Source organism: Podarcis raffonei, chromosome 13 (assembly GCF_027172205.1).
Source record: "Podarcis raffonei isolate rPodRaf1 chromosome 13, rPodRaf1.pri, whole genome shotgun sequence".
Taxonomy (NCBI): Eukaryota; Metazoa; Chordata; class Lepidosauria; order Squamata; family Lacertidae; genus Podarcis; species Podarcis raffonei.
Genome location: NC_070614.1, coordinates 36,219,065 through 36,231,802, shown reverse-complemented (window position 1 = coordinate 36,231,802; position 12,738 = coordinate 36,219,065). Strand labels below are relative to the sequence as shown.

General features: G+C 47.2%; 1 protein-coding gene across 2 annotated transcripts; it reads right to left on the bottom strand.

Moving 5' to 3' along the window:
• Positions 1-1,191: 1,191 nt before the first annotated feature.
• GFY (golgi associated olfactory signaling regulator) lies at positions 1,192-9,553 on the bottom strand. 2 transcript variants are annotated; one of them, XM_053361439.1, is made up of 4 exons: positions 9,420-9,553; positions 5,356-5,779; positions 2,885-3,061; positions 1,192-2,180 (listed from the first exon to the last, which is right to left on the bottom strand). In XM_053361439.1, exons 2-4 carry the CDS (start codon positions 5,753-5,755, stop codon positions 1,915-1,917), a joined length of 843 nt encoding a protein of 280 aa, XP_053217414.1. In that variant the 5' UTR covers positions 5,756-5,779; positions 9,420-9,553; the 3' UTR covers positions 1,192-1,914. The 2 variants fall into 2 exon arrangements, with proteins under 2 accessions (XP_053217414.1, XP_053217413.1); XM_053361438.1 differs by having other exon boundaries at positions 1,193-2,180; positions 5,356-5,781; positions 9,413-9,553.
• Between the last annotated feature and the right edge of the window lie 3,185 nt (positions 9,554-12,738).

The window sequence follows — 12,738 nt, the reverse complement described above, 5'->3', positions numbered from 1 at the left end:
CTAAAGGAATACATCTGCTCCTTGTTCCCACCTATACCCTACAGCAACTGGAAATGCATTTTGGAGAGAGCCTGGCCTAACCTTTGCACATCTCGCTACTGCAGGGCAGTCGGGGGGAAGCAAGCACAATGGGAATGCTCAGGCCAGGCAGCAGGAGGAACATCAGCTGCACTGGTTCTGAGCTACAGGAAGCAGGGCTGTACCTATCTCAGGGGAGGTGGAAGAGAGAGTTAGAGAGACAGAACAGATTGAAGAGAGATGGGGAGGGAGGGAAAGAAGGAGACGCCGTCTGTCTGTCGGGCTTAAGAAGCCGAAAGCCAGGAATTTAATCAATGTCTGGGGACTGGCAGGAGGTGATGACGCAGAGCGAGGCTTCGTCAGTATGGATTCAGCTAGCTGGCCTAATCCAGCACAATGGCTGAGCCGCTGCTCTCTCCCCCTGCTTAGCAGTCTGGCGAAAAGGGGAGTGAGATTTTGTGTGTACGCACAATGGACTGAGATGTATATTTTGTGCGTGTGCATTTTTGAAATATCAGATTGAGGTTATGCAAGGTCACGCAATACATTTACTTTCAAATTACTTGGTTAGCCCACGGTGAAAGGTTAAGGAACTTTACACATCGGGCTTCTTGCGGTTTAACTCTCCCACCCCTTGTCAGGAGTAGACCTCAGATTTCCCCACCAGGCAAGGATGGGATATTTGACCCCATGTTGCCATCTAGTGTTTAGCTTGAGAGTTACACCTTTTCCCTGGATTTATTTTGGCAAGACTATGGTCACACCCCACAAATGGTTGTTTCAGGGTAAGGTTGCCAACTGACTAGAAAAGCAACAGCAGATCTAGACAGGCCTGCTCACGTGCTTTTACCAGCAGACTGGAGGTGCCGCCATCAGCTGGTGAGGCTTATCACATCATGGATATAAGCCATATCGCCCGATGTCGACAATCAAGCTTATTTCAGAGACTCTGCCATGGCAGCTGATGGCAGCATAAGCAATGAAGTCTTGGGGCACCTTAAAGAATGCATTAGATCAGGCTACTGTGAAAGACACAGCTGCAGCAGCTGGTTAAAAAGTTGGCAGCCCTGTTCCTAAAGACTAGGAAGCTTCCCCCTCAGTGCATGAAGTTCAGGAGGCTAGAGTACCTTTAAGCATGTGCAGAGTGCACTTCCTAAAAGCCAGTCTCTATGCTTTCAAGGTTTGGACAGGGATTTGTTTTTATTTATTTATTTAGAAAGTGAAGCTTCCTGTTTGGGTTTCCATGTCTCTATTTATTTAAAATATTTCCGCCTTTCCATACATATTCTCAAATTGACTTACAACACCTCGCATTAAAAACACGTATCACATAATTTAAAAAAAAATAATGCAATGAAATACAACTGGCAGCATTAAAAACCATCTATGCAGACGAGGATCCACTACTGTGAGAATGCCTACCTCACTTCCAAAAGTGGGGGCACCTGGAGAGAGGCTGTGCTCTATAGCACATGTGGGCAAACTTCAGGACTGCAAGATCTGCTTTGTGTTTGCTTTTGCTAGGAAGCTGAGCTCCACCAATCAGAGCAAGGAACAAAGTGGTGACTTGGGGTGTGGGGTGCAGATGGAGTCAACTACTTCCTGCACCCATAACCCATGCAGGGGAAGAATGTATCAAAAAATTCCAAACAGCATCTGCATTTCTACAGATCAGGACTTCTAAAAAAAAAAAAAAATCTATATTTGGAAAAGGGGTGGATTTTTTCTCATTACTTTTTTGGGGAGCCAATCTACCGCAAATTCTCCAGCAGCAGCCTATCAGTAAATAGGCTGTCCTACCTTCTGCCTAACCCTGGCCTAGAGAATTCAGTCTGCAGGAGTGGGGAGAGGGATTTGCACGTAGCCCATATTTTTTTCTGGAAAGGGTCCAGAGCCTCAGATGAAGTTCCCAGTGCGCAGGTTGGCTGGGGACAGGCACTCCAGCTTCACAGGGCTTGCTTGGGGCTGCTTGGAGTCTTGTCCCACCTCGGAAGACGACAGCTTCCCTGGCGACCCATCAAGAGTGGGGGGCGGTTGCTTGAGAGCTGGGATTGAGAGGGTCTGGATTGGCTGAGTCTGGGCTTGGGAGGCCGTTGGGTAGACGTAACCGTCAGTCTCGTAGAAGAACCAGTCGTAATCCTTTGGGCTGTCCAGGAAGAGGGCTGGGAAGAAATTGGGGGGGGGAGCGGAGTAAGAAATTAACCCATCCATGGACCATTGCATCACATGACCATGTCAGGTGCCACTTGAAGTTGCTTTTCACTGAGTCAATCTGTTTTGCCTGGTATTGGCTGACTGGCAAAATAAAAAATCTTTTTCAACACCTGTTAGCTGCAACTGGGGGGAAATGGTCTTTTCAGTGGTGGCCCCTTATTTAGGCAATTTTCTCCCTAGAGAGGCTCACTTGACACCCACATCAACATGTTTCATTTCTCAAGGCTTTTACTACTCAGGTCATCATCTTATTCAGTTATTGTAACTGGTGGTCTATTTTGTTGTTTCCTTTTACTTATTTACCTTACAATTGTTTGTAGGTTAAACCACCCTGCTCATCTTTGCGTCCCAATTTTGGTCTGCAAGATGTTGGAGGGTATTCAGGGGTAACCAGTGATGATCTTCCCCAGCTGTGAAGAACCTTGAGATGTTCTTGGATTCCAACTCCCATCAGCCCCCACCAGCACAGCCAATAGCCAAGGATGATGGGGACTGCAGTCCAATCACGGGTTCTCCATCCTGCTCTTTCCCTTTCAACAATGCAGACAGGCGGCTGGTATCAAAGCATAGTCCAGCCACCTGCACTGTTCTCCTCAATCCTCGCCCACCGGGTCCCACTCACTCTCCTTCCCAAAGACCACCCATCGCTTACCAGGGTCATCAAATCCGTCCTCATACAAGCGATGGTGGGAAAACGGTTCTTTCTTGGATCCTCGGCTGTAGGCACAATAGACCCCGATGAAGAGGCAGAGCAGCAGGCCGCAGCCAGCGAGAAACAGCCCCATGGCGTGGCTAGCTGCGGTGTGGGCTTCCCCAGAGGATGGTTGCCCTGTGTAAGAAGGAAGAATGATATCACATGGTCCACACTAGGGATGGAGGAGAGGTCCCATCCGCATTCAAAGCCAAACCTATCAAGTTCTCACTTTATGGAACAATACACAAACCAAAATGCAGATCTCCTCAGAAGTTAGCACTTCTCGCAATTTTGCAATGCAGTCCTCAAAGTTTGCAGCAATGTTTGTGTGTGTGTAAAGCATCCATGAAAATGAAAGTGTTAGTGGGGCAGGGAAAATACAAAATGCATTATATCTGGGGGAATTGCTTTGCAAAAATGCGTATGTTAGTCAAAGCTGCATATAAAAATGTGTTTCTCAGAAAGAAAAATTGCACTAAAAAGATGATGAATTTTCGTAAGGATTTTTCATTAAAAACACTCACACATGCACACAAATGCCTGCAAAATGTGGAGAACTGAATTTAAGACTGGGAAAATGAGAAACGGAGAGAAACTGGAATGAAAAGATCTTTCTCATCCCTAGCCCACACAGAGAGCTACGTGGGAAGCATGGACATGTCTCCTACTTTACGAAACGCAGTCCTCCCTTCTAAGGCGTCTTCTATGAAATAGAGGAGCCAGTCCTAGCAAGCCTCCCGTGTCAAGGAACAAGCAGGAGGGTGTGACATGGAAATGGCCCCATGGGCCAAGCTGAGACCCATGCAGAGTCTCACTAGGCCCACAGGCAGGAAGTTCCCCGTTCCTTTCTCTCTTTGAAGGGTTCTCTCATCCAGGTCAAGTTTAAGGCTGCAAGACAATAAGTTGCCTTGAAATTGCCAGTTAACAGTTAGCACCCGGTAAGCAGGCTGAACAGGCAGTCACCCAGGTCACCTTCTCTACTATGGTGAGATTTATAGATCTCTAGAGTTGAAAGGGACACCCCAGGGACATCTAGTCCAACCCCTGCAATGCAGGAACCCCGCCCACAATCATCCCTGGGTGGGCTCAAACTACCAACCTTCTGGTTAACAGCCAGACGCACTGACCCAGATCATAGCTGGCAACTTTCCCCTTTTTTTAAGGGAAATTCCCTTATTCCAAATAGGATTCCTCACAAAAAAAGGGGAAAGTTGACAGCTATGACCCAGATGTATTGCATTTCTATTTAAATAATAGCAATTATTTTTAATACTGCATCTATCCATATAAGTCAGCAGGCGTGTGCAGTTTTTATGCAAACCTGTATCCTCGTTTGTCCACTTTCTTGACAATGCACTTAATTTGGGCTACATGTGAGCAGCCAAGCTAGGCCTCATCTGCATTTAAAGCAGTATCATGCCACCTGAAACAGTCATGGCTTCCCCCAGAGAATCCTGGGAACTGTAGTTTGGTAAGGCTGCTGAGAGTTGTCAGGAGACCCCTATTCCCCTTACAGTGCTGCCCTTCCCAGAGGGTTGAACAGTCAATCCCTCCTCCCAGGGAACTCATACAATTGTAGCTCTCTGAGGGGAAGAGGGGTCTCCTCTCAGGATGCTTAACAAACTGCAGCTCCCAGGATTCACTGGAGGAAGCCATGACTGTTTAAAGTGGTATGATGCAGCTTTAAATGCATAGTGCGGATGGGGCCTGAGTCTGGGTCTAGCCCATTCTAACCCCAATTTTACAGATATAGCAACTGAGGCTGATAGATGCCAACTTGCTTTGGGTCACCCAATAGCCACAAGTTCTCCCAGGTCCATGGTTTCATACTGGTCTGTGAGCTACACGACCCCAGCGCCCTTCTGGAGAATCCAGGATTGGAATTGCAATCAACTAATCCCTCCACAAACAGAGACGCTGTGGGTTAAACCACTGAGCCTCTTGGGCTTGCCAATCAGAAGGTTGGCGGTTCGAATCCCCGCGACGGGGTGAGCTCCCGTTGCTCGGTCCCTGCTCCTGCCAACCTCGCAGTTCGAAAGCACCTCAAAGTGCAAGTAGATAAATAGGTACCACTCCGGCGGGAAGGTAAACGGCGTTTCCGTGTGCTGCTCTGGTTCGCCAGAAGCGGCTTAGTCATGCTAGCCACATGACCCGGATGCTGTACGCCGGCTTCCTCGGCCAGTAAAGCGAGATGAGCGCCACAACCCCAGAGTCGGCCATGACTGGACCTAATGGTCAGCTTTGCATGATGGTTACCTTTACCTAATCCCTCCACAAAACCCCACACAGGCATAGGAAGATGCCTCATCCTCCAGCCCTATCTGGCAAGGCCAAGGATTGAACCTGAGGCCTTCTGCATGCAAAGCAGACGCTCTACCCATGAGCCACAGCCCTTCCCCTGTCTGAAAGCCCAGGAGAATCACCTTCACCTTTGGGTTTCATCAGCATAATGGCCACTCCCTGAGCTGCAGTCTCCCATTGCTGACTTCCGCCAGACTCCTCGATGTCAACCTCAGGAAACTTGAAAGGAGCAGCCTCCATCTTCTCTTGGGGAAGCCTGGGTTTCTCTGTCTGTGGGCTGGAGACTGAGGGCTCCTTGTGGTCCTGGTCCTGCTGTGTCAGAGAAGGTTTGGGCGAAGATGTCACGTCAGTGGCGTCTGATGTGGGACCTTGCGTGGATTCGGGGGATGTTTGTGGCGTGGAGGACCAGGTGGTGGGGAGAGGGGAAGGAGAGGAGAAAAGGGGCGTGCTGGGAGCTTCGTCAGTGGTAGCGTGGCTTGCACCCAGGAACAGCAACAGCAGGCAAGCGAGAAGGTGGTTCAGATCCATTTTCAAACTGCCAGACCCAGGAGTCTCTGCAGAGGAAGATAAAATGCTGGCCTGTGGCACAATACAAACCAAGGAGACCTTCCACACATAAACCCAGGAGTGCAAGTGGGACGTCCGTGGAACAGAAAGCCATGACCACCTCCAAAGACCAAGGCCACCTCCAGACCATCCCTGTTTTGTGGGAGGGACTCAATCGCAGACCAGAAATGTAGGTTTGCCTTAGTCAGATTTATTTGTTGAAAACCTTTGGTGGTCACAAAAATACAAGCGGCACAGGAGTGAACAGAAAACAGATGGTCCCCACCAGTGCACAGGACCCCGTGATGGAGAGTGAAATTGTGTCTGGTCTGCTGAGCTGCTAAGGGGAACATCGAAACCTTATACTGTATGGAGCATAGTACATATAGTACATATGAACCTACCTGAACCCAGAGATCATCTTCTGAGGCCTTCCTTCATGTGCCTCTTCCTCAAGAGGTCAGGAGGGTGGCAACACAAGAACAGGCCTTCTCTGCAGTGGCTCCCTGTTTGTGGAATGCTCTCCCCAGGGAAGTTCGCCTGGCGCCTTCATTATGCACCTTAAGGCACAAGGCAAAAACCGTCCTTTTTAACCAGGCCTTTGGTTGACCTGATTTACATCCTATGCCCTTTTAAAATGTGTTTTTGGGGGGGAGAGGCTATTGGGTTGTTGTTTTTATTTTTATTAGGTATTTTGTGGTTTTATAGCTTGATTTTATTCTGTGAATATTTTATTCTGTGAATAATAATAATAATAATAATAATAATAATAGTGACATATCCCCATCCACCAAGAAATAACAGTTTTGCTCCCTATTGTCCAAAAAGAAAACTCTGTGCAGAGGCTTGGCATGCGCCTGTCATGTAAGGTATAGCTTGAGCACTCGTTTATCCCAACAGAAACTCAAAACACGATAGTTTACACATGGTGGGGGACCAGTGGGTGGCGAGACTGAAAGCTGTAGGTGCAACAGAAGAGGCACACGAAGCCATGCAGAGCACCAAGACTCCCACTACTTGTGCTAGGAAGCCTGATTGTTGAGACCCTAGCAAATGCAACCTACACAGGTGCAAAACCTCTTCTCAGTTTCATGAGGACTAGAAGCTTGAGCAAGTCATCTTAGCAAGGATATGTATGTTGCCACCAATGTCACACATATGCAAAATGTGTCTGACGTTTATCTAAAGCAATGGCAGGGGCGGACCTTCGTAATGTAACGTCCTGTGGGAGGCCAAAATTTTACACCCCCCTCCCAGCCCTCATGGTGCCTTCCCAAAGCTGGGTAAGGGAGGTGCCAGGCTTTGGGAAGGAGGTGTGAGGCTCTGGCAGGGTCCTAGAGCCCTTCCAGCTCCTTCCCAAAACTGGGCAAGCATTTCTAGGCTTTAGGAATGAGGCAGGAAGGTGCTCCTTTGGCGCAGGGGAACCGGTCATGTTGCCCTAAATCCACTTCTGGTAAGCAGGGGAGCTGAGACCCCCCCAGTCCTGCCAGACATTCAGCAATCTCACAAACAGCATGGTATTTTAAAAACAGGAGCTGGGAATTCAGGCCACCTGGATAACCCCACACTCTAGCAGCAGACCTGCAAGGCCCTGCAAAGTTCCTTGGGGCTTAAGGAAATGCACTCTGCTCATTCTCAGAGGCGCTCTTCACTGACATGTTTCCTGGCCAAGCATTTGCCATCGAAACAGCTTCCCCAGTCCAAGCGCAGGATCAAATTGAGCCCGCCTGCCCACAAGCCCTCAAGGATAACCCTGAGCAACAAATCTTTCCTTTCACAGCCGCCTCTGACAAAGCTGTGGCACAACCCTAGATACGCAACAGCGGGTCAAACTCTCTTGTGTGTCAACGTGGTCCACAGGGAAGCCCTTGTTTACAGCTCTCTTGACTACTGATCGTTCCCCCATCATCATCAAGCAAGAGCCATTCGACAGAGCAGAGCGACTTCAGAGACCTTGTTGCAAGGCAGATGTTATTCTGATGGGAGCAAAGAGATATCGCATAAAGAAGATGGAAGGTGCGGCCACCCACCCTCGAATGCTCCTTGGCCATTCCTTCAGTCAAAAAGAATTGCAGGATTGTAGCTCACACCTGCACAATACATTTTAAAGCACTTTTATGCCACTTTCACAGTCATGACTTCCTTCACAGTTTATCCTGGGAACTGTAGTTTGTTAAGAATGCTGATAGTGGTTAAGTGACCCCTCACAGAGCGACAACACCCAGCTCCCTTAACAAACTACAGTTCCCAGAATTCTTTGGGGGAAAGCGCTGTTAAGTGTATGCTGTGGACGTTCTGAGGGAGCATGCCACTGACTATGAATTACACGAGGCAAACAGCAAGACCTCTTTATTCTGCCAGGCTCTCAGTGTAGATTAAACCATTGGCCCCAGGGTTTCCAGCTGATTGATTTACCCTGCTCTTGACTAATATAATTTGAAATTTGGACTGTTGTCTTGTTGTTGTTGTTGTTGTTTGCAAGCTGGCTTGAGTTTGCTTTACCAAAAGAAAAAGCACAGTGTGTATTTCTAAACACATACACTGTGTGATACAGAAAGAATGAGAAAAGGACCCCATTATAAAGCTGAACAGTGTGTATGTTATCTATCCATGTAGGTTTATTCCATGCTTTACAGCAGAGGTGGGAAACCTGTGGACCTGCTAGAAGGTGCTGGGACTACAACTCCCATTGTCCCTCACCGTTGGCAATGCTGGCTATGGCTGGTAGGAGTTGCAATTCCACCATTTCTGAAGAGTTTAACAAGGATGCATTGGGAGATATTTAATCAAAAAAGTTGGCAAGTATAAGGAAAGGCTGCTGCATCAGGCCAATGGCTTGTCTAGTCCAGCATCCTGTTCTCAGCAGCCAAGCAGAAGCCTGTGGGAAACCAGCAAGACCTAAACACAAGAGATCGTCCCCCTCCTGCCGTTTCCAGCAAGTGATATTCAGAATTATGGCCAGTAGCCTTCTCCTCCACAAATCTGCCTAATCCTCTTTTAAAGGCATCGCTGTCCTGAGGGGGGTGAGTTCCACAGTTTCACTCTTTGCTGTGTTTTACAAACTTCTACCACGTCACCTAATTTTGCCTTTTCTCTAAACTAAAAAAATCCCCGAAGCTACAACCTTTCTGCATAAAGGAGTTACGCCCCTTCCCTTCCTCATCTTGGTTGCCCTTTTCTGAATCTCAGATGCATAAACATTTAAACACAGTGGTACCTCGGGTTACATATGGTTCAGGTTACAGACGCTTCAGGTTACAGACTCCACTAACCCAGAAATAGTACCTCTGGTTAAGAATTTTGCTTCAGGATCAGATCAGAAATCATGCAGCAGAGGTGCAGTGGCAGCAGGACGCCCCATTAGCTAAAGTGGTACCTCAGGTTAAGAATGGCTTCAGGTTAAGAACAGACCACCAGAACGAATTAAGTTCTTAACCCGAGGTACTACTCTAAATGAATTTCCTAAAAAGTAGGAGGCTAACGAATAACATTCAAGAGGTATTTTTATTTTATTTTTTTAAAGTGAAACCAGCTGAAAATTACTGAGCTCCTCCTGGTACTCTTCCTGAACTCTTTCTTTTAGGTTTGCTTTTCGAAAGGCATAACAAACAAGAAGGAAAGTCTTTAAGATTTACCTACCGTCCACTGTAGGTTAAGGAGGGGTCTCCTGTTTGGACACTCGGCCAAGGAAGGGGAATAGAGCGCGGTGATGCTCAAAGGAACCGCTTGCATCTAAATGCAACAACCTAGGAGCAGAATGAGAGGCCCCACCCGAAACATCTTAACTCCCCACAAGGGATAGAAACAGCTAACAAAACACAAGCCCCAGGAGAGGTCAACTTAGCAACACGGTTGTAGCTAACACTTCTTTTATGAACGACTAGAAATAGCAGCTGTCAGAGTTCAGTCTGGAGGGTCAAATGTTAGCTCTCATGTTGTGCCTCCCTTATTCGGAAATGAAGATTTAGAAATGCACACCCGCGTTTTGAAAGCAAGGGGAAATTGATTCCTTTTTTTAAAAGAGGGAAGAAGTCGAAATTTTGTAATACGTTTTTATTGGTTTTACAATTTAATTTTACATTCACACATAAAATAGAATCAAAAAGTGTAGAATTCTCTGGATTCTCAGACTTCCTCTCCCCCCCCCCCCCGTGGAGTCTGCTAATAACCATTTTCCACTGCATAGCATATCGTCCTCTATCCTTAAAACTCTATTTAGAAGAAGTCAAAATTTGTGCAGTCTTTCAGGCAAATTGAAAATTGAGAATTGTCTGCAATATACCACATCGGCATATATGCACATATATAATACATAATCATATGATGTGCTACATATAGCACGCATCAAATCAAAAGGCTTTTTTTATTAAAAAAAAGGACTGTGCTTATAATTTATTATTTACAGCCTTATCCTAGCACTGACTTATCTCTATAAAGTTAGTAACAAAATATATAGGTCAGTGTTATCTTGAACTTTGTTGCACCATGCTCCTCCCCCCCCCAAAAAAAAAATTGTGTTGTCTTCTTTCTTTCTTTTAATGATTTGTTGTGCTAGGGGGACCGAGCACTTTTAATACATTTTAATTGTGCAAACCTAAATTTCATGGTATGCACTTCAATCCCTTCCACAAACTAGTGACCACTGGGAGGGAACCTGTGTACCTATGAAAATAAACAAATAGTAGTGTTTTGTTTTGTTTTGTTTTGTTTTTAGAAAGGCCCAGGTTATGTTCCCACTTCCATTTACTGTGCCCTCACACCATTTCCAGTTTTGGGTTTCTAACCCGTGTTCACACAGTGTTATCCAAAACGCATATGTATCCTGTACTTTGTAATAATATGGTATTGTCTGAGGTGTTGTTTCTCAAACCACCTTCACATCCATGGGAGTCCTTGAGCTGTTTTCAATTCTTTTCCAGCCTTGCCAATGCCAAATTGACAGCACTGATATGAACAACTGATGGGAAGTCGCAGGAGGAAGAGCTGTGAGATGGACCACAACTTCACTGTGCTCTAGGGTGGTAACACATCCATAAAAATCAGTGCTGATTTCGGGTGGTTGTGCAAGTAGCAGGGAACACTGAGCTACTTCACTCTGGAGATTTGATGTGGGATGGTGGATACAGCTGTCTGTTGGGAGTTGTTAAAGCAGTACTTTCACCATCTAGGGACGCGGGTGGCGCTGTGGTCTAAAACACTGAGCCTCTTGGGCTTGCCGATCAGAAGGTCGGCGGTTTGAATCTGAGTGGTGGTGGTGAGCTCCTGTTGCTCGGCCCCAGCTTCTGCCAACCTAGCAGTTTGAAAGCACACCAGTGCAAGTAGATAAATGGGTGCTGCTGTGGCAGGAAGGTAAATGGTGTTTCCATGCACTCATGGTGTTCTGTTGTGCCAGAAGCAGTTTAGTCCTGCTGGCCACATGACCTGGAAAGCTGTCTGTGGACAAATGTCGGCTCCCTCGGCCTGAAGTGAGATGAGCACCACAACCCCATAGTCGCCTTTGACTGGACTTAACTGTCCAGGGGTCCTTTACCTTTTTACCTTTTACTTCCACCACCTAAGTTCAACCTGTATATTTGTAAATATTACAAAACTCTACAGCTCCCAGCGACCCCCAGCCAAAGGAAATGAAACCCAGGAACTTCACAGTGCTGGGAGAAGTGGGGTAAGTTTAACAATGTGAAGCTGTTGCATCCTGAGACTGACCTACTCTAGACTTCAAGAGTTGGGGGTCTTGAGATGATATTGGTCTCCATCAGCCTCACCCAGCACAGCTGTGAGTTGCCACCCCCAGAAAAAACACTCAATCCAGAGAACAGCTGGAAGATCGAAAAGTAAGGCACATTTATTAGGCTGCAATAAGAACGTTGATGACACTGGAATGTGGGCAGCTCTTGGAATCCTACACTGGGCCAGGATTCCGTCATTAAGTGCTTCCGGTTCACAAAGTTGGGGAAGATCACTGCTGCCACCCAACCACGATTAACCAAGCAGCCCCCAAAAGTAGAAACACAGTGATGCTTAGCAGAACTATGACAGCCACCAGCCCGCCTGAGAGGCCTCCGAATGCAACATCCATGGAACGGAAACTGATAGGTAGACCTACCGTGGAAGGAAAGGGAAAAGAGACGAGACACATTTAGTATATGTAGTTAGCCCGTAATACGCACAGGGGTCATGTTCTGGGGATTGCACCTAAAGCCAAAACCATGTGCTTTTACTATATTTTGGAAACAAGGCATTGCTCCACAGGCACCCAAATAGAAGAGTTTCCTTAAATTGCTTCACACTTTCTCTTTCCCCAAAGAACTCTGGGTTCCCCTTTCTCTGCATTTTATCCTAACAACAAGCTGGCAGCCAAGAGTAGCTAGCCCAAGCAGGTCACGCAGTAACCTCTATGGCTAACTGGGATTGGAACCCAGGATTCTTAAGTCCAGCCTTCTAACCGTTACACCACACCATTTCTCAAACGCCTGTTGGAGGACAAATGTAGGAAGTTGGTCTCACTCTAAAGAAGGGGTGGAAGACCTGTGGACCTCCAGACAATGCAGGACTCCAACTCCCATCATCCCCAGGTAACACAGCCAATGGTCAAGGATGATGGGAAATGTAGTGGAGCAGTATCTCTGGAGGATCACAGGTTTCCCCACCGTTCTTCTAGGAAGGACGCCTCTCCAGTCCTCTATCCCCCCTCCCCCCCCAAAAAACCCTCTATAAATCTTGGACCTGGACTACCAAGATGCCTGAAAGCTGTAGTTCCCCTTGTACCACCACCACCCCTCTGCCCCACATGTCACCTCGTGTGTGGAAAGGCTGGGACCAGTTGGTTGCAGCAAGGAGAGTCTGGATTTGATTGTAGAGAAGGTACCGGGCCCTGTCCAAAGTGGGAAAGGCAAGAAAAACAGATTCGGGCATGACGTGGTTAATGCTTTATGGGACACACACATAAAGCCCACTTTCCCCTCAGA

What these genes read in the sequence shown, in the direction of transcription:
- GFY (XM_053361439.1), bottom strand. Translation starts at nt 5,755, where the DNA reads ATGGATCTGAACCACCTTCTCGCTTGCCTGCTGTTGCTGTTCCTGGGT. An exon ending in TATGCTGATGAAACCCAAAG is followed by an intron (nt 3,062 to 5,355) that starts GTGAAGGTGATT and finishes CTTCTTACACAG; the next exon opens with GGCAACCATCCTCTGGGGAA. An exon ending in GGACGGATTTGATGACCCTG is followed by an intron (nt 2,181 to 2,884) that starts GTAAGCGATGGG and finishes ATTTCTTCCCAG; the next exon opens with CCCTCTTCCTGGACAGCCCA.